The following is a 27,507-nucleotide window of genomic DNA, read 5'->3' on the forward strand; positions in this document are numbered from 1 at the left end:
ACTAGTAGACGACTTATAATTAAGTCGTCTGGAAAGTCTTCCAATGGACGACTTATATTTAAGTCATCTACTAAGTCGTCCAGTTGGAAGACTTTCCAGACGACTTAAATTACTTACAAGTCTTCCAGTCGCAGAAGGAGTTGGAGTACTCGTCATTGCGGTTATAGATCTGAAAAAATAAACGTGAAACGGTGAGAATGAGTAAATTGATAGAGACACGTTTTATGTTCATCTTTCCTCGAGATTGATGACTTAGCGGCGTAGGGTTTACAGAGAAACGGCGCTAAGGTTTACAGAGAAGAAGCGGCGGCGCTAGGGTTTAGAAGAAGCGGCGGCGCTAGTGTTTAGAACGTTGGTGACCACGGTGGCGAGGGCGACGGTTGTTCGGAAATAGTGGAAGCGGCGGCGCTAGGGTTTAGAGGAATCGGCGGCGCTAGGGTTTAGAGGAATCGGCGGCGCTAGGGTTAGAAGAAGGCGGCGACAACGGTGAGAATGAAGTGAGATAGATAGCCGATGTTGAGAACGATGGTTTGTTCGGAAATCGTGGGAATTCGAAATCGCCTTTGAGAGAGACTGTTAGGGTTTCTGAATATCGCGAAAATGAAAAAAAAAAAAAATCACCTTATATATTGGGTAAATAATCCGGTTAGCTTTAAAATTACATTGGTAAACTTTAAGGTTTGGTCCGGTTTAGACGACTTATTCTGGCTGATAATGTACAACAGACGACTTAATATTTAGTCGTCTGTTTTCAGACGACAAAATATTAAGTCGTCCTAGACCCTAAAATGAACCCCTAACTAAAATGACTAGATTAACTAACTAACCACGTTTTAAAAATCAAAATTATACTTAAATAGTGTTTACTATACACAAGAGAAAGAAAACGCATAGTAATTTTAAAAAATTTTCAAAAACGTTTTAATGCTTTCCAAAATCTAACCCTAAGAACACATACAATACACAAACTATGTTGATGAAACATAAACTTAAGAATATCATGACTCACTACTTTCACTCATCTATGCTGAAAACAATTGAAATTTGTTATATCTTAATTTATACCTCCTAAGACATATGTTAATTACATAATTCCCATTTTCACTTATCAAAATATTTTTTACAAAATTTTTAAATTATGTTTAAGACTAACTGTCCAGACGACTTTAAGTTAAGTCGTCTGGACGACTTATTTTCAAGTCGTCTAAACAGACGACTTGCGAGGGGTAGAAACGTAAAAAGAATTCCGTTTTTTTGTTTGGTCACAAGGGGATAGTTGTAATTTCAATAGCCTTTTAGGTTACTTTTGCCTTTGACCCAAGTTGGGGTATTGTTTTGGGTTTGACTCCAAGTTTTGAGTCACACTTGGCAATTCTCCCTTAAAATAAATATTAAAAATATAATGTTATTTATCAGAGAATAATGAAATTTACTGTCATTATAATTCAAAACAAAAAAAATAATTATAATGATCTCATAAGTCTTTCATTATTTTTTCGTTTATAACATTTTTTAATCTATCATAATTTTAAATTACTTCATAAATTATTATAAAATCACTTTTATTATAACTTTCCGTCCGTAGGGCGGGCCGGTCCTAGTATATGTAAATAATTTTGTTGGAAAATATTGAGAAGGAACCCTTCTGGGGTCAAAAAAATATCCCGAGAAACTTTCTCTTCTTTTTATTTGGTAAATTATCACGATAAACTTTCCTGCCAAGTTCGAGGAAAACCGAAAGGAAACTAAGAGAGGCCGAATAGTCAAACTAAACTATTTTGATTGATATATCTAAATTTGATCGAGCCATTTCATTACCCAATCACTTTTGACGTGTCTTTCATATATACTTTTATTATAACCTTCACTTGTTATTGTTTAATGCGCTGTTGTATCTTGTAATTGTTAAATCATAAATCGTTCGTTCTAGAAATCGAGTCTCAAACTAGCTACTTTTACACCTTGTTCAGACTTTTTTTTTTATGAAAGTTATATTTAATATGGTAAATCAGTTTTTCGAAAACAAGAAAATTTATAGAAAAATGTACTTAAGTCGATACCCTATTCGATCGACTGCTCCAAAGAGGGCCCTGCTAAAAACGTTTTGTTCTTCAGGTATATATACCTCATGAATGAGTCTGAGTACATGTAGATCGACGTTAGATTTTCTTGTTATTTTGGATTAAATATTACCAAACTAAGCATCCAGGAAGTTTCAACTACATCTACATATATAAGACGACAGATTGTCTTTTAGATACTATTTTTGAAACTTGTTTCACAGGCATGGTAGCACGTGACATTCCGTCTATAGGTGTGCGTTTAGCCGAGACGAAAGGAGGAGATTAGGAGAGAAGTACCTTAGAGCACGATTTTATTTTATGGGGCCAAGAGTCACAGAAAATATCATTCACTTCTAATTGTATATAGAGAGCTGGGGGACAAAAAAGACTCTTCCCCGGAACAAGAAACCCTCAAATGGGATGCAAGAATCTGGAATTTACAATGATAAACGGATCAAAAGGGGTGAAAACTTGATCAAATGTAACATCACCTTTGATGGTGGCTTGAAGACAGGCAAACATGATTGGAAAAAGGAAATGGATGTGATTTCATTCACATTCTCATCCCAAAATCAAAGGTTTGTCATCTAATTCACTATCCATCCACTCAAGGAATTGATCAAGACACTGACTCTGCAGTTCGTTCAGTTATGTTTTGCGGCGATTCTTTAAATGTTCTGTTAAGAGCAAAAGCTCAGAGAGCGGACTTCTAAGCTTGAGTCTTCTAGCTGTAGCCTGGTCCAAGAAGAGTATTCACGTTCAAAGAGTGAATCTGTTTCTAACTGCACCTCATTCTATGACAAACAAAAATTCCAGGTTAGTTATTTCCTGATGCAGCTAAGAGATGAAGTATCCAGTGTCTTGTTGGTCATATTATAGCATTATAGTTTACTATGTTGGCACTGTTTCTTCTCTTTGCATTATTTAAGGCTTTCTAACTAATTATCTTCTATCTAATTTCGTTTCTTATAGATGATGCAAACAGAAGAACAGGAACTTAGCAGCACTAACACTGTGACAGAAGCAGATCAGAAGCTCCTGCAGCAAGAGTTTAAGAAGATGAGGGAGATGATGATTTATCAGCTTGTTGACAAAGAGATGAGCAGTATTGAAGGGAGTTGGCTCTGTTTTGAGAAAGATACTTATGGAGTACGCATTGACATTGAGGGAGAGATAGTCCCTACGTTGGTTGATGAGTTAGTTAATGATCTTGTCTCAGGTGTTCAAAGAAAAGCATCGAGCCAAGGAAATGAGTTAGTTTCTGCTTTGGTATTGTCTGATCTTTCTCTTGGCATTCTAGAAGCTAATTTTGATAGTATCTCTAACATGAGAACTTAGATGAAGTGAAAAATAGTCAAATATTGACGAGCATTCTTTTTCATTTGTTCTGTATTGTCTGCATGGATGAATCTTTCTAAAGATGGGATGAAATGCAAATAAACTGTTAACGTGAGTTCCGAGTTCAACGTGACTTATGAGTTATATCAGTCTTGTTGTTTGTCATCATAGCCAAAGGCAAGCTCGAAGATCTTTCCATAGTCATCCACAAAGTGAACATCAAGCCCTTCTTTCACATTCTCCGCCAGCTCTTCAAAGTCTCTCCGGTTTGCCTCCGGAAATATAATAGTCTTCACCTGACTCCGCCTTGCCGCTATGGTTTTCTCCTTCACCTGAAATGTTCTTGGTTAAGAAACTTGCAGCAAATTCTGTAATATGTCCAAAAAAGTATTTAAAAAGCACCAACTTACCCCACCAATAGGAAGGATTCTACCGGTTAAAGTGACTTCTCCGGTCATTGCAAGATCTTCTCTAACAGGTTTATTCATGGCAAGTGATAGCAATGATGTAATCATGGTGCAGCCTGCACTTGGACCGTCTTTCGGTGTGGCTCCTGCAGGAACATGGAGATGAAGCTTGGAGTTTGCAAAGAACGGATTCTCTGGTTCTTTCTCTAGCAAGATCTTTCTGGCGACGGTGTGAGCAATTTGTGTGCTTTCTTTCATCACATCCCCAAGCTGACCCGTTATATTCAGTCCACCTTTACCTTCCCCTTCCTCCACAACAGTTGTCTCTATGTACAATGTTGAACCACCCATGGATGTCCAAGCTAGACCCATCACAACTCCTACCGGTGTCGGCTCATAGATCTTTTCCGCATGGAAAACAGGCTTGCCGACATAATCTGCAAGGTTTGATTCATCGATCATAACCTTTTCGACCATCTTCTTGGTTTCAGCCTCCTCTTCCTTTAATTCTTTAGCAGCGTCCTTCTCTGGTGATTCAACGTCGAGCTTGGCCACAATTTCAGCTTCTTCGACATCGCTTGTAACTGCAGGCTCTGCTGGGACTGCTCCTTCGCGCACTAGTTTAAGAGCAATCTACAAAAGAAAAATTAGATTTTGAGGGATTGAGTAAATAAATAATCCATGGTCTTGCAGCCAAAAAATTTACCTTACGGTAAATCTTCTCAATCTGTTTCTGGAGATTCCTAACACCTGCTTCTCTGCAGTAATTTTCAATCAAGGAAAGAAGAGCTGCATCACTCACATCAACCTGCAAAGAAAGTTATGTGATTCCTTGACAATTACGCAAACTCTCTTTGTTCTATCCAAAGTTAAAACTGGAGAATAGGATGATGAGAGTGAGACCTGTTCTGGCTTGATGCCACAATCTCCACGTGCGTTTTTTTCCAAATAGTCTCTAGCGATGTGAACTTTCTCATCAGTGATATAACCAGCAATACTAATCACCTCCATCCTGTCTAGAAGAGGATTGGGGATCATGTCTATCACATTTGCTGTGCACACAAATAAAACCTGCAGGGAAATGAATCAGCAACTAAATAGAATCACATGAAACAAAATGGTATCCATTAATTGGTCACTCATCATATTTATAATAACCTTTGATAGGTCAATGGTAACGTCGAGATAGTGATCCAGAAAATTTGCGTTTTGCTCTGGATCCAGAAGCTCCAACAATGCACTGGCCGGGTCACCAGCATGGCCTTTCCCAAGCTGCCGAGGAAAAAATAAAACAAATATCATTGCAGAGAAATTTGACTTAAGCTAACTAGTGGTTGTACAGTTACAATATGTTGATCACTAACTTCAAGAAGCTAATCCAGCACTAACAAGATATTTACCTTATCAATCTCATCGATTAGAACAAGAGGATTTGCTGTCCCCACGCTCTTTAGACACTGCACCATCTTCCCTGGCATGGCGCCAACGTATGTTCGACGATGCCCCTAAACATGTTATTTTACGTGAATGATTTTCTCAGGACAGAGTTCAGTAATAAATGTTTGACTACGATTTGGGAGTAAATAGAAAATGTTATACCTTAATCTCAGCGACATCTCCTAACCCTCCAACAGAGAACCGGAAAAACTTGCGATTAAGAGCACGTGCAATGGAACGACCGATACTAGTTTTACCTACTCCAGGAGGACCAGAGAGGCAGATTATTTTCCCTGGTGACACGTTTAACTCAAATTTCAGAATAAACCAGGACAGGTTCTTTCTCATCATTCAAGATCAAATCATAAAGAGGCCACAACTACTGTTTAAGTAATTCAAACCTTGTGAAGTGCCTCTAAGCCTTCCAACTGCAATAAACTCTAGTATTCTTTCTTTTACGTCAGATAAGCCATAGTGATCCTCATCAAGAATTTGTTGTGCCCGCACAACATCGAAGTTTTCATCACTGCAGAGTTAATAAACAAACACTCCTCAATTGTTAACACAAAACAAATATAAATGGTGCCATAAGATGAGAATGAATCATCCATGATCTTTATCAGTCTCTCTCATTACCATAAGACTTACTGCTGTACTTGAGCAAATAAAAATATAAGATAAAGCAAGAGTAGTAAACCTGTAATTTCCCCAAGGCAATATGGTCAGCCAATCAAGGTAGTTTCGGGTCACGTTAAACTCGCTTGAACTCGCCTCTAACAGCTGCAGTTTTGTAAGCTCTTCTTCTATGACTTGTAATATATGCGCTGGAATCTTTTCCTTGTTAGGCTCAATCCTTTCCTTAAACTTTCCTGCAGCAAAGAACGGACAATAAGTTGCAGTTCGGAATCATACCAAAGACTCTGACGCTTCATGAATGCAGCAGCATGGTGATCCATAAGGCCGTAAGATTATATATCTCTTATGATGGTTTACAATGAATACATGGAACTGAAGATACTTTTAAGTTAGTACTGACCAGAAAGTGCAGATTTGTCATCTGTTTCCACACCAAGCTCCTGCATTGGATCACTTATGAATTAAAATGAATCTCTCAAATACGCTATATACCAAGAAAAAATTGTGAAGCGGACTGAAGAATACCTTCTTTATAGCCTTGAGCTGCTCATTTAGCAAGTAACGGCGTTGCTCACCGCTAATTTTCTCTTCAATTGCTTTTGCTATGGTTTCCTATAAAAGGCCCAAAACATAAGTATCTATTCACATCAAACAGCTATCGGATAAGTAGCTCCTTAGTTGTAACACACAAGAAACTAAGAAAATGAAATACCTGAATCTTGCTAATTTCCATTTCTTTTTTCATCAATTCCAGCGTTAACCACAGCCGTTTATGAACCTGAATCAAGAATAAAAGAGATGAGAGATTGACCAAGCATGGAATATCATAAAATTGCAGCAATAGTGAAATTACTTACATCCAGTTCTTCAAGAACTTCTTGAGCTTGATGCCTATTTGCACCACATATTGCCGCTCCAAAATCGGCTAACCGTGGATAAGTGAAATCACCTATATGCTACACAAGTTTGAAAGACATCTACTAAGATACTTGTATCCCTAAACTTTTTTTACCTGCGCAAGTGAAAATATTGAAGGGAACATACCTGGGTATATGTCTGGACGTGATCTCTCCAGAGTGAGCTTGTCTTTAGCACATCCCTAAGCGTTGAAATAACTTCAAAGGATGTTGCCTTGATGACATCATCGTCCATGTCAAACGGCTTATCCTGCACAGAGAGAAAGAAATAAGGCTCATGCCTTACAGAATTTGGAAAGGGAAAACCAAACAAAAGTCTTTACATCATACGAGGAAAAGCATAGAAGTTACCTTAAGATGATCGACTTTGACCGTAAGTGGTTCTTCACTCACCTGAATACATGACACAACTTTCTCCATTAAAGAAGTGACTTGATAAACCAAAGAACACATGTGAAACATGATACTCTACCCAGTTACCATCTCTGTTATGCGAAGCCGTCTGTGACCAACGAGGATAACTTGGTCCCCTTGGATGCTTGAAATCTAGAAAATCAGCAGGGAAATCGTAATGATAGTCATGTCTTTTGATTTTATCTCAAGGACACCAAACAGACGGCTATAGAGCAGTGGCGGTAACACTATACCTGAGCAAGTGTGCCAACTTCGTGAAGCCGTTCAAGCAAATCTTTCCCTTTCAGCTCATTTATGTTCTTCTCTGTGTCGGTGCTTGAAGATGAATCAGTTGATGGGGCATCCTTCAGAAGGAAAGCTCCAGCATATGGAGCTTGTCTTCTTCTGCTCTCTTGTAAGGCTGCGAGTACTTTAGGATCCTGAACACAGCAAAAAGCACATGCTGGCTAGAGACGCAAAACCAAAGATAATGATATCACTATGGTTGGAGTTAAGTACTTTTTAGCAATTTTCCAAACTCATCAAATGACCCATGCAGGAAAGATTACAATACAAGAAACGACGAGGTCACAAATCAATATCTGTGCGTCAAATGCAGCTAAAAATTATATATATGCAGCAATACAACCACCATGAATTTCACATTATACGTGGTTTCAACACATTTCTCTCCAGTTTTTCTTGTAACTAGTCTAGGATAATGACCCTGGCTCTACTAAACACAAAACATACATTATCGAATCTAGTGCTAAGACTACATATAGGTCAATTAAGAGAGAATTCAATAAGAGTCCGAGGTCTAAACAAGACACATGCTTTGTATAATGCATTAAGGCCATAAAAAGGATGAATAGACAAACCTTGACATAGATTGGCATGTAAAACCCAGGAAAAAGAGGCCTATGCGGCACCGGCAATGCTAGAACCTGCAATTAAACAAAAAGAAACATAATAGCCGATGTTACAAAGCACACAAAAGCCACTAGTTTTGCTTGAATCCAGATTCAAAAACGCTGTCTACGCAATACAAAACCAACGTGGATGCTTCAAACAAACAACACAATCTAGCCCACTTGAATATACTTACAACTTTAAAATTCAATTCCTCAAGAATGAGGTTGAATTAACCAACGAGCCAATAAAGTCACAAACTTTACGCAAGAACAAAAAAAAACTGAGCCTTTGAGTACAAATTGAGCTAACCGTTAAACAATCCTCCGGTTTAGGGTTAGTGGACACAATCGCTGACGAAGATTTCGAATCAGCTACCTCAGCCTCGGCCTCAGCTACCTCGGCCGCCGCCTCTGCTTCAGACGCGCTATCGGAGCAGAAGAAAACACGGTGACCCAGGGAACTCGATCTCCGATTCAACCCGGTGAGCTGACTCAGCGCTTTGAACAGCGGAGAGTCCACCGAGGAGCGAGGCCCGGGACGAATCGCCGGAGTCAAGTGGTGGACTCGGGAAGAGAAAAGCTTCAACATTGCTGGAGAGGAAGAGGAAGAGGAAGAGGATCTGAAGTTGAGGTTTCTTACGAGGGTTAGCCTCTTGGGCAAGAAAACATTGGAGAGTTGTGGAGAAGCTTGGAGACGGAGATTAGTATCTAAGCCCTTCATAAACCCCGTCGAAGCAAAAACCTCAGCTTTATAGGAACAGAGAGGACCAAACGGCGTCGTTTAGGGTCGGTCTCGTTCATTAGTAGCTCAACTTTTGATGATTAATTAAATTTCCATTTAAGACAAGCTGTGTGCTTGGCCTAGATAGTTAGCTCTACAAATATCCATATCAATAATAAGATTACACTAGACGTAAACACAATAGTGCTAATATCTACATGAGACTTTATCTAAGTTTTAATTGAATCATCTTCCTGCTCCTCCTGCTGCTTTGAGAAAATTGTCAAAGGGACTAGTTGGAGGCAGACTCATCTGCTGCACACCAGATTCTCTCCTATTATCTTCTGTTGTTACCTGTATAACATTAATAATCATATGTGTTATAAGACCTTTCTCAAATGATAAAGAGTTTCAAACGTTTCTCTTGACTAGGCCATATGGGATCATAAAGTTAAAGACCTTTCTCTTCATTATTGAGGACAAGAGTACATTAAGTGTAGCGAGACTGCAGTAGTTTTTTTTTAAGATGCAATATTATTAATATTTGTCTGCTTTGAAGGTTGAAAGATACCTTTTCAAGCGCACATGACTCCTCTAATGAATTTCTGTAGAGCCCATTCAACTGGCGCTTCTCGTTGGCCAACCACTTTGAGATCTTCTGTCTTGTCCCAGTCCCAAAGGTTTCGCAGTGGTTTGTCATTGTGTCGTAAGGAAGCGGAGAAGTGGAGACAGATGAGACAACCACTTGACCAGCCGCTACCTCAAGGGCCTAGATAACAAATTTATGAACCAACCAAATGATAAGAAGATACAAATCTACATCAACCAGTTTCTAACTTATGTCGAATACGGTCTGCACTTACAGATTCCATGAGCTGGTCAATGCTGATAACTTGAGGAATAGATGGTGAAGAAGAGGACCCTCCTGGGTGAAAACGTACACTGGTCACTTCGTCCTCAACCATTGAACCTGCATTTACGTCCTGTAATATATAAACACAAGCAGGCAAGATTATAATATTTAAAATCCAAGTCTTGAAGAAAAATCCAATTCGGTTCTTGACTCTTGAGAGAATAGTTTACCTCATCGAAGGACAGTGATGATTCCTTAGAGATGCTATTGTTTGGTTCAAGCTCAACGATAGGCCGTGAACCAAACATGAAAGCATCATCAGGTGTGAATGGCTCAGAGAGTTGCATCTTTACATCAGTTTCCTCAAGCTTAACAAGAGAATACATATAACGTTAAACCAGCACAGTAAACACCAGGTTTATACAATTTAGAGCTAATAGTTGTAACAAATAAAATAAAAGCTGTACCTTTGTAATCTTAGATAGATGTTTTGCTATAATATCAGTTATGATAGTGTTGGACGGTTCTACTTTGCTTCTCATCTCAAACAGCAACGAAGTAGCCATCTGATTATCGCCTGAGGACCCAAAATCTTTCATATTCGCATTTGATCTTACGTGAAGTTGTAAGTCATCGCCAATGAATAGATACGGATCTACCTGAAACATTTTGAGCACATGATCAAGTGGAAAATATAATGACTGAAATAACATACTGAGAAGAACTCACGTCACCAGGAAGTTGACCCTTCAACACCTCGCAGATATGAGGAATCTGATATATTTTGGCAGCGAACATCAACGTACTTGTGGATAAAGCAAGGATCAACCGCTTGCAAACCGTTGGTAACGTGCCTGGCAATGAAGAAAATTTGAATGCAGATAAAGAAATTTCTCAATCTTTGATCAGTTTAAGAGAGAATCATCAATCAGTACCGTTATTAAGGTCCAAAGAAAGGTTCCTCAGTGAGAAGAGAAGCTGGAAGGCACGAACAACAAGCCCGTCGTCAGGATTCTGCAGTTAAAATGACCATGAGAGGCTTTAAGTATAGCATCACCGAAGTGTAGACATTAAGAGAGACAGATGAGGTGAACCTTTAGTCGCAAGGAAAGAAGCACCAAACTGAAAGAATGAGCAATAGCTTTAATATTTGATGGTGATATATCAGAAAGAGTTGATTGCGTCCAAAATGAAGATAACAATTGCCCAATTTGATCTTCAGTAAACTTCGGTAACTGCATCACAAGATAGTATCAGACTATTGCATTACCATGTGGACGGTCCATTAGCTTATAATATATCCAGTTGTAAGCAAAAGAAAACGTTACCGTATCAGCTAGATTCCTATCAATCATGGAATTCAACTTGTGAAAGTTTGGGGAAGATTTGCAGCTTTTAAGATCCTCGTGAGTATTATTATTATAACCGTTCTTCTCAATCTTGACGCCATCCTTCTCCTTTCTAAGCTTGTCTAATCTAGCAGCGATAGATGTAAACGTGGAGTTTGTATCACTCCTCACTGATGCAAGTACAGCTTGAGATTGACCAGAACTTGGCAAGAGAATCACAGAGAACATTTCATGCGCTCCCACACGGGTCTCCACGTTTGGATGCAGCATTGCTTTTAGAAGCGCGTCAAGAAGTGCGTCTGAGAAAGCCTGTTGTGAACGCATAGATGGTGATAGTGCTGAAGACATTGCATGAGCGAAAACCAACAGTGATCCAGCAGCTGCACGTGAAACAACAACTCCTGAAGAAAGAAGCTCCTCGAGTAAAACAGCCATCATATCGAACAGCGGCTGTGGATTTACAACTCCTTTGGCTATCTCCCGGAGACAGTCTTCAATAGAGTTTTGAAGCATCAAGTTCAAGTTGAGTTCCTCTTCTCCAATAGATCTCGATGTCGCCTGGAAGCTTTTCCTCAGATGCCGACACAAGTCGTTAACAAAGCTTATATCCCTAAGGTACGAGCTGGTCCTGATCAGCTTTGCTAGGCAGCCAGCGACTTGTATGATGTAAGCCTTGAGTTCAGGATCATTGGCAACATGCTTGTTGTCAAGATGACGTACAACAGAGGATAACACTAACTGCTGAGTCCCTGACATATAAAGAAACATAACTGTTATGTTCTAACAAAAAAGAAGAGGGACAAAGTAGATTACCAGAGATTTCCGTCAAGTATGTTGCATCAGACAGAACTATCATAGCCAGACCATTTGGAGGAGTCCATTGGCGTCTAGAGGTAAAATAGCTGAACATGGGGTCCAAGATCTGCCGCAGAGTTGTGCTTTCTTTAGCTAGATCAACCATCCTCTGGAGACAGATCTGTGCCCAAACTTTGGGCATCTCAGTCTCTTCTCTGTAACAATCAACACTTAAGTAACTGATAGAAAACAAAACAAAAATGACAGCAAAGATTAGAGGATAGAGTTAGTTACTTAGTCAATAGAGCCGGATCTTTTCTTGCAGTTCTCGGTCTGACTCCTGCTCCTCGGCCTTCACATCTGATCACTTCATCCACCCAGTTACAGTTTTTTTGCTCTTCTCTGTCTTCATTGCTCTGAACGGTCACGCCTGCCTCGTAATTACCAAGAATGGCATGTACAATCTCATCAACAGCGGCGAAGATATGTGAAAACTCTCCCATAAACCACACCTGATGAAGAAACAAAACATGATTAAAAACCGGATAGAAACTTTAGGGAAGATGGAAAAGAACCAGGTTGTAGTACCATGGCTGAAAGGCATTGCAGGCCAGATGCTCTCAGGCACCGCTTTTGATGTTCATCACCTTCTTCACGAGCCAATGAGCAAACTCTATGCGCAAATTTTTCAATACTGTGCGTGTAAGTTCTATCAACCTTGTTCATACCAGATGAAGAGTGAGATACTTCACATTTTCAACCTTAGCTTGAATCTGTCAAAGTCTCCAGCTAAGATTTTACCTGAGTGTAAATGAACCTTGTCAATGTCTGGCATCCAAGAATGGTCGGTGCGTCCTGCTTTGAATTGACAAGTAGTTCTGTAACCACATTCAGCAAACTCATAGCGAAATAAGCCCTTAAAATAAGAGGGAAAAAAAAAATACACAAGTGTTGTTAGTTAAAAAAGTTAAGAATGATCCAAATATATATATGTTTTTGTGCATTTGATAATAGAAAGCTTTACATATGATCCTTGCAATGGAAAAGCATGTTGTTGTAAGCCTCAGTGACAACATTGATGAACTTCATCTGCCGGGATCGAAGGTCCTTGTAACACATATTTTCAAGACACTTAGCAATCTGTGACAGCCACATAACAAACACTTAGCAATGCACAAGACTCTACCTTATCGACTAAGTAGTAAGATTCAAAAAGAGAAAGAAAATAAACTAATACCTTGGGGATATGGACTGGGTTTTTGGCAGCATACTCGCATAATTTGACAATCTTTCTCTCATTTGATGCACCATCCTAAAGAGAGGTCATTGAAAAGTAAGTTGAAAATATACTCAAGCACGTCTTCGAATCCACAAATCAAAATTGGAACTTATACATTATGTATCTATGTGTCCTTAACACACAAGTGAAAAAGTGGAAGCTTAAAACAAATAAGGTGGAAGGAAAGGCTTACAGGGGATTTGGGGAAGATGTCGAGGAGGAGTATCTTGTAACGCTTGACGGGATGTAAAGACCTCGGCCCGTAAGCAGGACAACAAACGAAGACACGCTCGCACGCTGGAAAAACAGTCCTTGAGATAAACCCCATTATCTATCTCTCTCTGCAAACACTCTAGAAAGGTGTTGTCTGAGTGTTAACACAGGACAAAAGCTTTCATCTTTTGTAAACCCGAGAGGACCCCAAAGTTGCTAAACTAAAGCAATTGCAGGGAAAACATACTCTGCTCAAACCTAACGCATGTGAAGATAATAGAAGGGCAATGAGTAAACAGATAAAAGAGATATGAAGATGGATACATACAGAGCTCCTGGGGGACGGATCTGGAGAAAGAGAGAGGCTAAGTGAAACTGCAAAACTGGTTTTCAGAGAGAAAAGGCGCGTGATTTTGATTACAAACTTGTATTTAGAGAGAGAGAGCACGTGACGTGAGATGTATCTTGTGTTTCTTCTCTTCTTTTGAAACTAGTAGACAAAGCAGAAGAGTAGCTCTAGCTAGGTCTTCCTGTCTTGTGTCACACAGAAGCTCCCATCGATTTATATCCAACAAACCAACCAACGAAATTTGGTTTTGTATTGTTGGCAACCAACAGGTTGATATTTTTGTTTTGTAAATTTGACCCCCGCAGTTATTCAATTATCTCAAAATCGTCAAACTATTTTTAATTGTATACAATTGCCCCCCCTGACTTTACGTAGTCTGATAGTAAAACATCAATTTGTGCTGTGGACTCTTCTAATTGCTATTGTCAGGATTTAGCCATGGATATTTGGTTCTCGGTCCGGTTTGGTTCTTCAATTCTAGAAGTTTAGGATCCGTTTGAATATTTAAAAAATTTTGTTCAGTTCCAATTCAGTTTCTTTGGTTCTCGGTTTGGGTTTCTGACTTCTTTTTTTTCAGATTTCCGATTTGATTCAAGAGTTTCGGTTAAATATCATATTTTCTGGTTATCTTGGACTGAGCCTGGAATTTGTCTGTAATGCCTTAAGCATACTATTTGCTCCAAGTTTTCACAAACCGCCCGAGAGAGAAAGACAGGAAGCAAAATCGCTAGAGAAGTTATGAAACTTTAGAATATGGTTTAATGTCAAAAGATAAGTAAACACTGCAATCTGGTCTTACTCTTTTTTTTTTTGCAAAATAAAACAAAAACAGTATGTATCAGAATAAAATCAAACTTGAACATTTTTAAGAGTCGCATCTCATTGATACTCGGCAGTCTTGGTCTTGAATTCTTCCAGCAAATCGTCGATGCTCTTCACCGAGTGGGCTGCACTGTCTCTTATCCGTACACTCACCTGCAAATTTTTCAAAGAACAACAAATCAGAATGGTCTTCAAATGTTCAGACAACAAAAATTAGCTAAGCTCCAGAGACCCTGAATAACCCCAATCACTAACCTGTCCTGTAGCAGCTTCAGTCTCACCGACCACAAGTATGTAGTTGTACTGCGCAAGCTGAGCTTCTCGCACCTACAATCATCACTCAAGTCAAAAATATTAGGAAACCAGCCAACCACAAAACAAAACTGGAACATGAACGTGACAACTGTTTACCTTCTTATCGATCTTTCTGTCTGTTATGTCAGCATCAACATAGTAGCCAGCTTCATGAATTTGTTCTTTCACCTGTTTATATGTATAAGAGACGAGAGAAAAGCCAGAGATTGTAAGCTGTAGATAAGTCGACAAGAACCACAGGTCACAAGGAGTGTAGCCACGAATCTAACCTTTAATGCATATTCCTCAGACTTCTTCGATATAGGGCACACTATGGCCTGTCGCGGACTTAACCAGAAGGGCCATTTGCCTTTGTAGTGCTCCAACAATATGGCGAACATACGTTCCACAGATCCCAACACGGCTCTATGTATCATCACAGGTCTATTCCTCTTCGCTTCGTCGTCACCTGAGTACTCCAGTTTGAAGCGATCGGGAAGTTGAAAATCGAGCTGGTATGAGGCAACAAGAAACGTACAAGTCAATTCATGCACGGATTATAAGATGAAAAAAAAACTTAAAAAAGAGTTTGGGACAATAACCTGTAAAGTAGCACACTGAAACTTCCTATTAAGTGCGTCAGAGACAGTGATGTCTATCTTTGGGCCATAGAATGCACCATCCCCCTCGTTCAACTGCCAAAACAATACACTTCAGAATAAATGCGGACGAGTGAATAAAACTTTGAGTATTCATTCATCAATACGTGCACATACCTGCCATGTCTTTCCAAAGGCATCTAGGGCTACTTTGAGATCATTTTCAGCTTTATCCCATGTTGCCAAATCTCCAAGGTACTTTTCTGGCCTCTGAAATTTTAAATTCACATGTAAAATAATGGGCCATAGGAACATATCACGCAAATTATAAAGAATTTGAAGAATTTTCCGATATGGTACCGTTGAGAGCTTTAGCTCATAGGTAAAGCCAAAGATTTTGTAAGCGTAGTCAATGAACTCCAACACAGCCTTCACTTCTTCCGTAACCTGCAAACAGATAACATTCACCTAAACAAAATGGGAGGAAAAGGAGGTCCACCATAGACACAAGTATATCACAAACCTGATCCTCTGTACAGAATATGTGTGCATCATCCTGAAATAAGTTCGCGATTGTCGTATTCAGCAACAAATATGGAACATGGAACTATAAATAATAAATAGGTAAAGTAAACAAGGATATAAGATATACCTGCTGGAACCGCCGGACACGAGTCAACCCACTAAGGGCTCCACTTGCCTCATTGCGGTGCAACACTCCAAAGTCAGCAAGTCGAATAGGTAACTCTACAAACCAAATAAGCCGAAAAAGATGTCAGCAAAGACAAATTATAGACTTGACAACTTCTTTAGTAAGATTTGTAAGAGGGAATCAAAATCGTCTGTGACGAGGCAAAAATTATGCTTTGGAGCAGTCTCTTAGTCTAGTAAAATTAGCAACGAGCATCCACTAGAGTTTTGATAGTCTGTTATGCAGTGAAATTTAATTTCTAGTACTAAATACTAATATCAATCCTAGATCTTTTTGCGATGATATCAAAATGCACTACTGGAACAGAGTCGCACCTCTGTATGAGCGAACCCTGTGTTGGAACATCAAGCAGTGACCGGGGCAATTCATAGGTTTGAGCCCGAACTCCTGCTTCTCAATCTGCATAAGTAACATTCGTAAAAGTCACTCACGAGTAGAATATAACCTAAGCCAAAATTGGCTTCAAAGGAGAAGCATGCTGAAGTGTCAGGATCAACGAGACTCTTAAGCTTTCCGTGTACTCTTACATCAAAAGTAAACATATTCTCCTTGTAATTTGCAGCATGTCCAGAAGTTTCCCACAGATTCATGTTGTACATATTTGGCGTTATGACCTGCCAGTGCAAGTTTAATTTAGCGACCCTAATTAATCAAGTATGTCAAATATGAGATGAGAGATTAGAAAAAACCTCAGTGTAACCCCTTTTCCAGTATTGCTCCTTAATGAATTCCATCAACTTGTTATATACACGAGTGCCGAGTGGAAGAAAGAACCAACTCCCAGGGCTGGAGCTCAAAATGATTATATATAAGTATAGTGAAACATGAAGAGGAAAACACTGTTGGGTGACATTGAACAAACCTGAGATGATGACAAAAGAAAAGTTCCTGCTTTTGGCCCAATAGTCTGTGGTCATACTTTTTAGCTTCTTCTAGGAATTGAAGATATTTCTGCAGCAACCAAAACAAAGACAATCGATATTATGCATACTCAGAATCCTGCTCGGCAGTCAGAATAATTTTAAAGAAATTGGGTACCTTCAGCTGTTTCTGATCTGGATAAGATATCCCATAAACTCTCTGCAAACTCTCACGCTCTTTGTCACCCCTCCAGTAAGCTGATGAGGCCTGAGAAAAAAATGTTTTGCTCAACACACGAAACAAAACTAGAATCTGCATAGATGTAATTCCTAGAGATATAAAAGTAACTCACCCTCAAACACTTGAAAGCTTTCACAAAAGAAGTGTTTGGTATGTGCGGTCCACGACATAAATCAACAAGAGGCCCACATCTATAGACAGTAATGGTCTTGTCTGCAGGTAAATCCTTGATGATTTCAATCTAGATGATTAACAGCAGAAGAATGAGTCCACAAATCAAATCAAAACAACTTTAATGATAATAATATGTAGCTTTAACACACCTTAAACTTGTTATCAGAAAACATCTCCATTGCCTGATCTTTTGTCACTTCAATCCTTTCAAATGGTTGCGCTTCCTGAGATGTAAATAGAAGAGAATGCGAATTAAAAGTTGGGTGGACCTATTCATTCGATTCTTACTTAAAAGGTTTGAAAAAAAAAAAAAGCAATTTGTTTACAACATATATTAAAACTTAGTAGACTAACTAAGAAACAATACCTTAGCAGCTTTCGCAGCACCTGCTTCGATGTTAGGGAAGTGATTGTCATTCAGCCCCAAGTCATTTTCATAACGCGCATCATAGTAGAAACCCTGCAATAGCAATCCACAACTAACATCAACGATAGCCACCTTCACACAGCATAACAAAGAGCAAGTTTCCTCCTTTCTTGTTCAACTCAACAAAACATACACAGAAGCTGCTCGTACCTCCCCTCTCGTTGTACATGGTCCAATGCATAGCTTACACCCATACTCCTGCTCAATAGCCTGCACACCAACATCCACAGTAAAGCCAAATCATTTAAAACTTATTTAATCATTAAATAAGATCAAACTAAAAACCACTCTTTTACCTGACCAAGAATGTGAGCACTAGAGTGCCAGAGAGTGTCCCTTCCTTTATCACTATCAAACTTAAACAGCTCAAGCTTACAATCCCCTTCCAACGGCCTACTCATGTCCCAGAGCTCGTCGTTGACCGACGAAATCAACGCGGAGTTAGCCAAACCCTTCGAAATCTGAGCGGCGATGTCCATCGGAGTCGTCTCCCACTTCTTCCCTTCCTTCACGCTCCCATCCGGCAACGTAATCCTGTCAACACACAAAACAAAACAAACATCGATCTCTTAAGAAACTGAAACAAAGTTATATAGATAAGCTATCGCATCGTGATTTTTTACTTGATCGGATCGTGTGGCAGAGACTTGAGCTTCTCGAGCTGATCGGCTTGGATCTGCTCGAAGAGGGTGATGCGCTTGGGGATGACGGCGGAGAGATACGCCTCGTTCTTTTGATTGCTGGCTGCCATTGATGGAACGGTGCGGAACGAGGAGAGGGAGGCTAAGCGAGACGGTGGCGGAGAGACAGAGTGAGAAGCAGTGAAACGACGGATAGAGCGAGCCGAGAGACGGAGGAGCATCAAATAAAGGTGTTTTTGTTATCTGAGCGAGGCGAGGCCCTAGGGCTTTTTCATTTGGAGATAAAAATATTAAACCGAGAAAATCCAAACCAGCCTAGTTGAAATTGGGTGGTTCAGTTCGGTTTAGTACGGTCAATGGTCTTTTAGCTTCAATAATTTATAACGTGGCGATTCTTGGTTTAGAAATTTAATTTAGGATTAGCCGGTTCCAATCAGAAGTAGACTTTTTCATCAACTTCACAAACAAAACCGGTCAGGGACATAGATAGATAAATAGAACAACATTGCCTTTTCTTATATCAAAAACGTTGGCATATCTAACAATACTAAAAGCAGAATAAGCAGTGCAGAGAGCGTGCCACGTCAGCGTTTTTATTCGAACCAATCAGAAACAACCTTTTTTACACGTCAGACACTCGCGGTATTGTTTTGTTCGATCGTGGTGGGCTTCATCCGTTCACGTTATTGGGCTTCATTAGAGTTTTGTGTCGACCCATGAACACAAAAGCAAGCCTCGGAGTCTCCGTCGACGCTTATCGTCTCTGCCTCTTCGTCTTTTCATCAGCTCTATGTTTACGTTTTCTTTTTCTCCGATCGCAGAGCTGAGAAGCCGAGAGTTAATCGAGCAAAACCAACACAATGAATACCTCTTTTATTATTTCGTTTCACCTCCCCTTCTTCATCCTTCTTTATAAATTGATTTTTTTGTATTCACACCAAAACCCTAGAACGACCCGAAACTCGATCCATGGCGATGAAGAGAAATGGGAAGTCGCATGTCTCCTCCGACTCTGGTGAACAATTCATGTCCTTCAAGGATGTCTCTCTAGGTCCTCATGAAGCTCAACTACGCTTCCGACTCATCCATTTCTGGGAGGCTCGGAACCCGGTGAAGAAGACACTGATTGGCCTCGAAATGCTCCTCATCGACGAACAGGTTAGCCGATTCTTCAATGATAGTTTCCAGATCGTGAGATCTATCTTCCCGACAGTTTTTGATAGGCTAGGGTTTCGATTGTTATTTTAGACGTCTGTCGATTGTTATTTTAAACGTCTGTTATACGCTTGATTCATTAGTTTCATTAGTTAGTGTTTTGTTTTCGTATCTATCGATGATTATTTTAGACGTCTGTTATATAGTTTCATTAGTTAAATTAGTGTTTTGTTTCGCATCTGTTTTAATTCCGAAATTGTTTCGTATCTATGTGTTTGTTTCGTATTTGTTTTAGTTCTGAGGTTTTTAAGTCCTCTATTATACGCTTGATTAATTAGTTAAAGTAGTGTTTTGTTTTTTTATCTGTCGATGGTTATCTTAGACGTCTCTCATACGCTTGATTAATTAGTTAAAGTAGTGTTTTGTTTCGTGTCTGTTTTAATTCTGAAGTTGGTTCGTTTATATGTGTTTTTCGTATCTTTTTAATTCTGAGGTTTCATTCTCTGTTGTGATCTGTTATTTCAGGGAACTGTTATTCAAGGATTCATCCCACCGGGGCGAATTAAGAAGTACTTGCCAGATATGAAACGCGGATCAGTTTATAAGCTCATCAATTTCTATGGATCGAAAAACAAACCGGTGTATCGGGTTGCTGACCATGTCGCAACCGTGTCTTTCGCATGGAATTCTGAAATGTCGGTTCTTCACGAGATTCCCATCTCTTTTGATGAAGACCGTTTCAGGTTTCATTCACACGCAGATTTTGAAGCCAATTGTGATCTCAAAGGTGACCTCTACGGTAAGCATATTAGTTTTAGAAATCATCTCTCAGTTTCATTACTTTGTCTGTAGTTTTTAGTCTAGCCTCCTGCTTAGGTAAAGTAGTCTATATTTTAAGGTTTAAATAAGTAGTTCAAATATTTGGTTTCTAAAGTTTCTAAAGTTTTATTAGTCATATAACTAACTCTTCGTGTAAATGTTATAGATGTTATTGGCCACATGAAGCTGGTCGATGGACAAACTCTTATTGAGCGTCCCAGCCTAGACGATGTGAAGATTTCTACCACTCGGCATATTGTGATTCATGTGCAGTCGCATGAGTAAGTGTGTTCTTTTATTTCAAGTAATCATCTCCCGGTAGTTCTTAAATACTTATGAGTTTATTTTTGCAGTGGACCTGTGCTGAAGCTCTACCTTTGGGACCAGGCTGCAACAGACTTTTGCAAGAAATTCAACTCCTGTGAAAAGACTCCGACAGTGCTTTTGGTCACAACTGTTAACACTAAACGTCTCGGAGGTAATTATTTACTATCCTTAAAACGTTTGCTTCTTTATCAATGGTTGCTAATTTCCACTCAATCCTTTTTAATGACTCTTACATTATTGAACAGGAACCCTTGCCCTATCCTCTATGTCATCCACACGGGTCTTCATGGACTATGATGTCCAACCAACCAGGGATTATTTCACCTGGTATGTATATCCGTCTTAAGCATCTCTTCTATACAGATTCAACTGATGCGTAGACTTACACTTATAGCAGTGATTGACTGACGCACTGCTTTTTATTTTACTTCAGGCTGGGCTCTAACCCAGAGATTGCTAATCAAGTTTGCGCAGACGTCATCACTAAGCGTGAGACACTGTCTATAGCAGAAATATTCTCCTATATGACTCAGGAATCTGCAAAGGTAAAAGTAAAGCTGTATTACTTACTCTTTTAAAACACTGATATATTTTAATCTCATGCTTATAAACTTTCGCAGGCTGCCTTTTTTGAGTGCACTGCTACTATTGATGATGTTGTTCATGGCTCTCCTTGGTACTACATTGCATGCAGTGGGTGCCATTCTAAGGCTACCAACGGCCCAAGTTCGTTGATTTGTACAAACACAAAATGTGAGAAGGTTACCACAACTGGCGTTCCAGAGTATGTTACCTCGCCTTAATATGCAGTTACGGTTTCAATAGAATTAATTTTCAATTTTTGAATTTTTGACGTTAGTTTCTTATTCTTTCACAACAGGTACCGGGCTAAGATTTCTGTTTATGACAACAGTGAACAAGCTTTCTTTGTCTTACTTGGAGATGCTGGACGGGAGTTGACTGGGAAGCATGCATCCGAGTTAGTTAGCAGCTACTTTGAGGTAACTATCACCAGTTTATAATCTCAAATGATTTTTTAACTTTAACCATTGCTTAACTCCCAAGTTATTTAAACTGACACTATTAAACTTGAATGTAAGGCTAATAAAAGCGAAGGAGCTGATCATGAGGTGCCTGTCCCGGAAGCTCTAATCAGCACCATCGGACAGACACATAAGTTCTGTGTGAAAGTTACTGACCACAATTTCTCAGGCAACACTCGAGCGATAACTGTCACCAAGATCCTCTCTCTAGACACACCATCACCCACGGAAGCTTCAGTTGGAAATGACATTGCTGCAATGTCCGAGGGAGCAACGCAGTCTGGTGACGCGGTCTGTGAACCTCATAAAGGCGGTGGAGTCACTGCAGATGAGGAGAGTAAGCGGGCGTGTAGCAGTGCTGATCCAGAGACAGCTAAACGCCCAAGATGTGAGAATTAGAGCCTCTGCTCACAGATGCAGTTTAAGTACTGAGTTGGTTTTTTTTAAATTTTCTGCTGTTTAAGTACTTTTTTGGTTAAGTTAAAGACAATGCCCAGTTTTTCAACTTCAGACTTTGCAATTCAATAATTTGAACTACCTTTCTTATAATCTCTATTGTTTCTTATAATCTTTGTTGACTTTTACCTATATGAGCAAAATAACAAACAGATTGATTTTCTATATTTTTTAAAATCGATTTTGCCGTGAATTCGTATCAGGATTCTATATTCCTGAAATCAATTGTGCACATTTATGAAATTTTGGAAATGAGCCACATTCACGGTGATAAATAATAGAGATATAGGCGCTTGCGAAACTTAAGGAAATTAGCCACATTCACATGTATCATATATTCTTATGCTTAGAAATAAAAAACCCTTAACCTAACTACTCTTCAACGCCTCCCTCAGCCCAACGCTTCTCGAATTCACTTCTGCTTCAAACAGGTATTGTCCAACTAATATTTACCATTCTCATTTAATTTATTATTGTGTATATTGGTTTCAACTTAGCTGTTTTGATCTCTTTGCCGTACAAATCTCTCTTTAACGTTTTATGGCTTTTCCTTCTTGAACAAGAAAGTGAAAGACATATATCTCATTGATAATAGGTTGGTTGAAAGATCATTGTTTCAACGAAATGAATAATCCACCCAGAGATCAACCCATAGATACTGGAGGTAACCATATAATCTCCAGACTCTTTCTCTCAGAATTTTTATCTTTTGTCAAGGATCCAGCATTTTTTTTTTTGGTTTTTAAAGGTGTTTAATCTTCTTTTTGATCAAGCAATTGGAATATCCAATCCAATTAAACCATATTTTTTATTGTAAATATTTCAGACACTAAAAAAATAAAAAAATTAACTGAATATATTATTTTAAATTATACATACAGGAAATAGTAATACTCTTTCTAATCTATTTTAAATAATAACAAAATTTATTTGCCTGATATAACAATGCAAATTTTCATATAAAAGTTTTTATATATGAAATCAAATGTTATCAACATAACAATAATATCCAATATTTTCCAGGGAAACTACTACTCCGTTCATCACCAGCGACAACTTTCTACTTCAACAAATCAATTGATTACATTAAGAATTTCAAAAGGAAAATGAGAGATCATGCAAAACCATGCAGCACATAGTGATTCTAATCCATGCGTCATTCAAATTATTATTCTCTTTCTCACAAGACTTAATACGCAGATTCAATTACATTTTAAACTATTTTACCATTGTTTTTTTAAGACTTCTACACCTATATTAAATCTAAATTCCAGTTTCACTTTTATCTTCATATTAGTTCCATCGTCCTAGCCTAATGTTACTAATTACTTGGTGGGACATATCTATTAGAACTAAGATACCATTTTTAGTAAACCTAATGATTTACTATAACTCCAATAAAACACACACAAAATTCTGATAGTTTTAAATATGCATATATTTTTATAATTATAGACCAGTTTTACAGAAGATACCATTTTTATATATTATATATTATATTATATTTGTTCGTTTTTAAAATAAAAACACACAAATTCAATTAATCTTATAGGAAAAAATCCGGGCGTAGCCCGGAAAACCCTCTAGTTACCTCTAAAGTTTTAGTTACTAATATGTAAACAACCTTAAATTGTTTTTTTTTTTGTCGACAACCTTTAATTGTTAAACCAAGCTTTTTGTTAAGTTTCTTATTAAATTGTCTTCGACCCTAAAATTTTGAAGACATGTTCATGAGACCTTTTTTTTGTTCATAAGACATTTCTGATATTTGAGGTAGATTTTATATACAAGTAAGATTAACTCATGAGTTTATACACTAGTGGGGTTATATAACTCATGAATTCATGATCTCCTTATGTTTTACATATATAAAAAGAAAGTGAAACTAACTAAACAAGACTTTTCAGTGTAATATATTCACGAAGAAGAGCCGTCGTTGTTCATCAGTGGGATTTCTGATCTGCAGAATATCAAAGAGGCCCAACAACTGATAAATAAAGTTTAAGAACGATACAAAACGATGAGAACGTTTTAGTAGGCAACATATACTTTAGAGATAAATTCTAGTATGTCCACAGAAATAACAGTGTATAAAGAAGATTAAACACAATAATATTCTATTCAACAAGAGTAGAAAATAGTTTGGCAACAACAAAATAAAAGCGAGTTTCATTAGAAAGGAGGAATATTAGTGAGCCATCCATCTTGGTCAATGAAAGAGTAGGTAGCAAATTGGTCCTTAGCGAGCGTATAAGAAACAACTTTGTTAATCCAAGTAACTCTTCCAGATAAATGCGATCCTGCTCCTTTACACTCAACTTCTGCATACGTGAACCTTGATCTAAACACAAAATTACAAACATGATTATTTTTAAAAAAAAAGGAATGGGCCAGGGTATGTATATATGTATGTAAAGATGTGCTTACTCGTGGCCAGCGTAGTTCCACGGGAACCAGCCCTGAGGGACAACGACAGAAGCGAGATCGGTTTGGAAGAAAATGACTCGGCTGAATGGACCATAGGCTCGTCCAAGGTATACATTCATGGTCCCTGTAACACTTCCACGTACGAACACGAACCCACTCGGGTCCTTAAGACTCCATCTTGCTTGAGCTGTTATGTACCCAAAGTTCACTATTGATGCCAATACTCCCGCCGTTGCATGTATATGACAGTCCTGTCAAAACATTTTACATAAACTTCCATCTTAAAAAAAAAACTCTTACCTTTTACGTATATCTTAATCTTTGGTGTCACAAACAAAGAATGATGGCAATGGTACAAAAATTACACGTTTATACCACATCATTCTATAAAGAAATCATTGTACAATTATAGTGGAAAATAGTTCATCGATCTTCTTTTACTTTTGCTATCAACCAAAAAGGCTTTATGAAAAGATTGTTTTGTGTGAATGTAACAATTCTTGTGTAAATAGTGATAAAGTGCGGTTTATGAGGCCATGCTATAACAATAGTAGCAAAAAGCACTCTAATTTAAGTCAATGATTGTAGAGAGAGATTAGGTATATATGCATACCTCGTAGATAGATTGGCCACTACCAAAAATGAAATCAATAGCACCTTCGATGTAACAGTTTTTGAAGAGATGTCTGCCTTGAACATCCCACAACGTATCTTGTAACCCCAAGAAACCGCAGTTGTAGAACGCTGATTTATCTCCATAAACCGTAAGCGCTACCGCTGGCTTTATAACCCAACTCGGTCTACTTCGAATACTCAGACGATTATACGAATTCTGCCACCAATATTACATATGAAATTATAGTCATGTTAGTATATTGTCACGTCAAAAAAAGGTTATATAGTCAAAGATAGTATAGAAGCTACGTAACCATGATTGTTAAGTTTCGGACGACAACATGGGATGGGTGGGAGGTGAAAGTGGAGCTGACATCAGTGGCTGCGTGAGCATTGTACGTGATGGTCGTGACTCTTTGTCCCTCTCCTTCTACTATTATGCACGGTTTTGTCAACGGTATTTCCACCTTCTCTCTGGTTCATCATCACAAAACTATATGTTAAAACGTTAATTGTACTTTGCTATTAATCAGGATTCTAAAACGTTTTAAGGGAAGAAGATCAAGCGGACAAGTTAAACGTATTATTAAAGTTTTATTTAAGAAATGGAAATCTAGGAAATATCAAACGCTATAAAACCGCGGTTAATAACGCTGCGTTCGAAAACTGGAATAAATATATTTAAAAAATAAAACTGTAGCGAGTTTGGTCTTTACTTACACGTAGACACCTCCTTTTATTTTGATTTTGATCCATTGAGAATTGGGTTCAGGAACAGAATCAATGGCAGATTGAACGGTTCTGTGTTTCTCTGAACCGGCTAGGTCAACGAAGATTGTGTTTACAACTTTGTTACCACAAGTTTGATCAGTTGCTGTCAACAATCCAGTACCAGAACTCAGAAGCAAAGCTATGAGGATGAACAAACCAGGCATGTTTATTTAAGTTTTATAGTATTTTTGAAAAATAAAATCGAAGGGAAGAAAGAAGAATGAGAGGATGAGAATGAAATTGTAATATGACTCTTAATTGTAATATTGATTATGGTGGCGAGGGCTGAATTCTTTGGTTGCTTTAAGTGGAATAGTATATTTCCTATTTAATATAGGATATATTCTGAATCTAACTTTCTCTTTATTACTACTACTACTACATTGACTCAACATTTCAATTTATCGAATTTTGGCTTAATTGATATGCTGCGGACTGATTATATTTTACTAAGGGCTAGGTGTTTCGGGTATTCGTTCATGACTTTTATGTTCAGTTCGGATTTGATCTATTCAAGTTTTGAATTTTGGAGATTGAATTTCGTTCAGATTATAAATTTTAAATTGGTTCGGATCATTGTTGCTTTTCTTCGGGTTCAAGTATCCATTTAAATTATGTAAAAAAATTTAAATTGAATTTTATGTTAAATTTTAAAAATCGAAAAATAAAAATAATATACAAATATAAATTTGAATAAAGTGTCATCAAAAACTAAAATTAACATAAAAATTTGTTTGGTTGAGAAAGCAACATAAAAACTAAAGTACAACTACGTCTTCGTCTGGTCAACCACATGATAAATTAGTTCTTATAATGTCTAAAATATTATCACAAGTAATATCACATCTTTGTCTGGTCAAGCATAGGGCTGGGCAAATAAACCGAACCCGAAAACCCGAACCGAATCCGATCCGATAAAAATAAATCCGAACCGATCCGAACCCGACATAAATACCGAATGGATCTTGTTTTATGGTATTTCAGGTTATGAGTATTATCCGAACCGAACCCGAACCTAAATGGATACCCGATAGAACCCAAAACATACAAAATTTCCAAAAAGAACTTGTACCAAACATGATCTCAATTCCTAATATGTATTCAAAATATAATGATCTAAAATAATTATCTATTATATGAAAATTGATGGTTGAAGGTGGCGGTTGAAGGTTGAAGTTTTTAGATTTTAGTTTTGTTTTCATTGAATAATGTTTTCATTTCATGAGAACTTGGTTTTCATTTTATGCTTTCATTTATTTAGTTTTCTTTCGATCAATAACTATGTTTACCTTTCACTTGATTTTGAATGATCACATTTGATGTTCATTTTTTTTTTGAACCGATTTTATTTATGCTTTGGTTACAAAATAGGTACAAATCAAGTATTTTAAAACCGAAGAACCGATTTTACTTACTTTTTGGTTACAAAGTAGATATAAATCAGGTACATTTAAACCAAA

The 27,507-nt window shown here is 38.1% G+C and overlaps 5 protein-coding genes across 6 annotated transcripts; 1 reads left to right on the forward strand and 4 right to left on the reverse strand.

Moving 5' to 3' along the window:
• Positions 1-3,402: 3,402 nt before the first annotated feature.
• On the reverse strand, positions 3,403-8,850 carry LOC106348707 (lon protease homolog 1, mitochondrial). Its single transcript, XM_013788498.3, has 19 exons — positions 8,416-8,850; positions 8,073-8,138; positions 7,446-7,631; positions 7,279-7,344; positions 7,150-7,191; positions 6,926-7,048; positions 6,739-6,837; positions 6,594-6,659; positions 6,407-6,493; positions 6,282-6,321; positions 5,943-6,114; positions 5,647-5,771; positions 5,408-5,538; positions 5,209-5,313; positions 4,967-5,080; positions 4,712-4,879; positions 4,515-4,616; positions 3,812-4,441; positions 3,403-3,733 (listed from the first exon to the last, which is right to left on the reverse strand). The coding sequence occupies exons 1-19, from the start codon at positions 8,824-8,826 to the stop codon at positions 3,548-3,550; spliced, it is 2,919 nt and encodes a 972-aa protein (XP_013643952.2). The 5' UTR covers positions 8,827-8,850; the 3' UTR covers positions 3,403-3,547.
• A 55-nt stretch (positions 8,851-8,905) lies between these two features.
• Positions 8,906-14,016, reverse strand: BNAC07G28470D (protein SEMI-ROLLED LEAF 2). Of its 2 annotated transcripts, none has more exons than XM_013788502.3 (17): positions 13,644-14,016; positions 13,296-13,443; positions 13,061-13,135; positions 12,848-12,963; positions 12,625-12,739; positions 12,412-12,540; positions 12,118-12,335; positions 11,842-12,038; positions 11,008-11,777; positions 10,774-10,914; positions 10,615-10,693; positions 10,409-10,533; positions 10,147-10,338; positions 9,910-10,047; positions 9,690-9,809; positions 9,398-9,595; positions 8,906-9,180 (listed from the first exon to the last, which is right to left on the reverse strand). In XM_013788502.3, the coding sequence occupies exons 2-17, from the start codon at positions 13,428-13,430 to the stop codon at positions 9,073-9,075; spliced, it is 2,856 nt and encodes a 951-aa protein (XP_013643956.1). In that variant the 5' UTR covers positions 13,431-13,443; positions 13,644-14,016; the 3' UTR covers positions 8,906-9,072. The 2 variants fall into 2 exon arrangements, with proteins under 2 accessions (XP_013643956.1, XP_013643954.1); XM_013788500.3 differs by having other exon boundaries at positions 13,296-13,454; positions 13,644-14,015.
• A 372-nt stretch (positions 14,017-14,388) lies between these two features.
• Positions 14,389-18,697, reverse strand: LOC106348710 (threonine--tRNA ligase, mitochondrial 1). Its single transcript, XM_013788503.3, has 20 exons — positions 18,417-18,697; positions 18,090-18,327; positions 17,944-18,003; positions 17,734-17,826; positions 17,516-17,590; positions 17,305-17,433; positions 17,130-17,219; positions 16,954-17,042; positions 16,781-16,877; positions 16,619-16,705; positions 16,406-16,490; positions 16,032-16,126; positions 15,903-15,935; positions 15,740-15,826; positions 15,557-15,649; positions 15,383-15,475; positions 15,071-15,292; positions 14,898-14,969; positions 14,742-14,813; positions 14,389-14,639 (listed from the first exon to the last, which is right to left on the reverse strand). The coding sequence occupies exons 1-20, from the start codon at positions 18,653-18,655 to the stop codon at positions 14,544-14,546; spliced, it is 2,145 nt and encodes a 714-aa protein (XP_013643957.1). The 5' UTR covers positions 18,656-18,697; the 3' UTR covers positions 14,389-14,543.
• Positions 18,698-18,974: 277 nt separating this feature from the next.
• Positions 18,975-22,401, forward strand: LOC106448640. The gene is made up of 9 exons (XM_022718669.2): positions 18,975-19,592; positions 20,115-20,388; positions 20,575-20,689; positions 20,762-20,886; positions 20,981-21,062; positions 21,169-21,280; positions 21,356-21,519; positions 21,616-21,736; positions 21,836-22,401. Exons 1-9 carry the CDS (start codon positions 19,404-19,406, stop codon positions 22,175-22,177), a joined length of 1,524 nt encoding a protein of 507 aa, XP_022574390.2. The 5' UTR covers positions 18,975-19,403; the 3' UTR covers positions 22,178-22,401.
• A 1,854-nt stretch (positions 22,402-24,255) lies between these two features.
• On the reverse strand, positions 24,256-26,960 carry LOC106352169 (putative pectinesterase 52). Its single transcript, XM_013791840.3, has 5 exons — positions 25,997-26,960; positions 25,591-25,750; positions 25,275-25,493; positions 24,662-24,912; positions 24,256-24,575 (listed from the first exon to the last, which is right to left on the reverse strand). Exons 1-5 carry the CDS (start codon positions 26,209-26,211, stop codon positions 24,407-24,409), a joined length of 1,014 nt encoding a protein of 337 aa, XP_013647294.1. The 5' UTR covers positions 26,212-26,960; the 3' UTR covers positions 24,256-24,406.
• Between the last annotated feature and the right edge of the window lie 547 nt (positions 26,961-27,507).

Source organism: Brassica napus, chromosome C7 (genome assembly GCF_020379485.1).
Source record: "Brassica napus cultivar Da-Ae chromosome C7, Da-Ae, whole genome shotgun sequence".
Lineage (NCBI taxonomy): Eukaryota > Viridiplantae > Streptophyta > Magnoliopsida > Brassicales > Brassicaceae > Brassica > Brassica napus.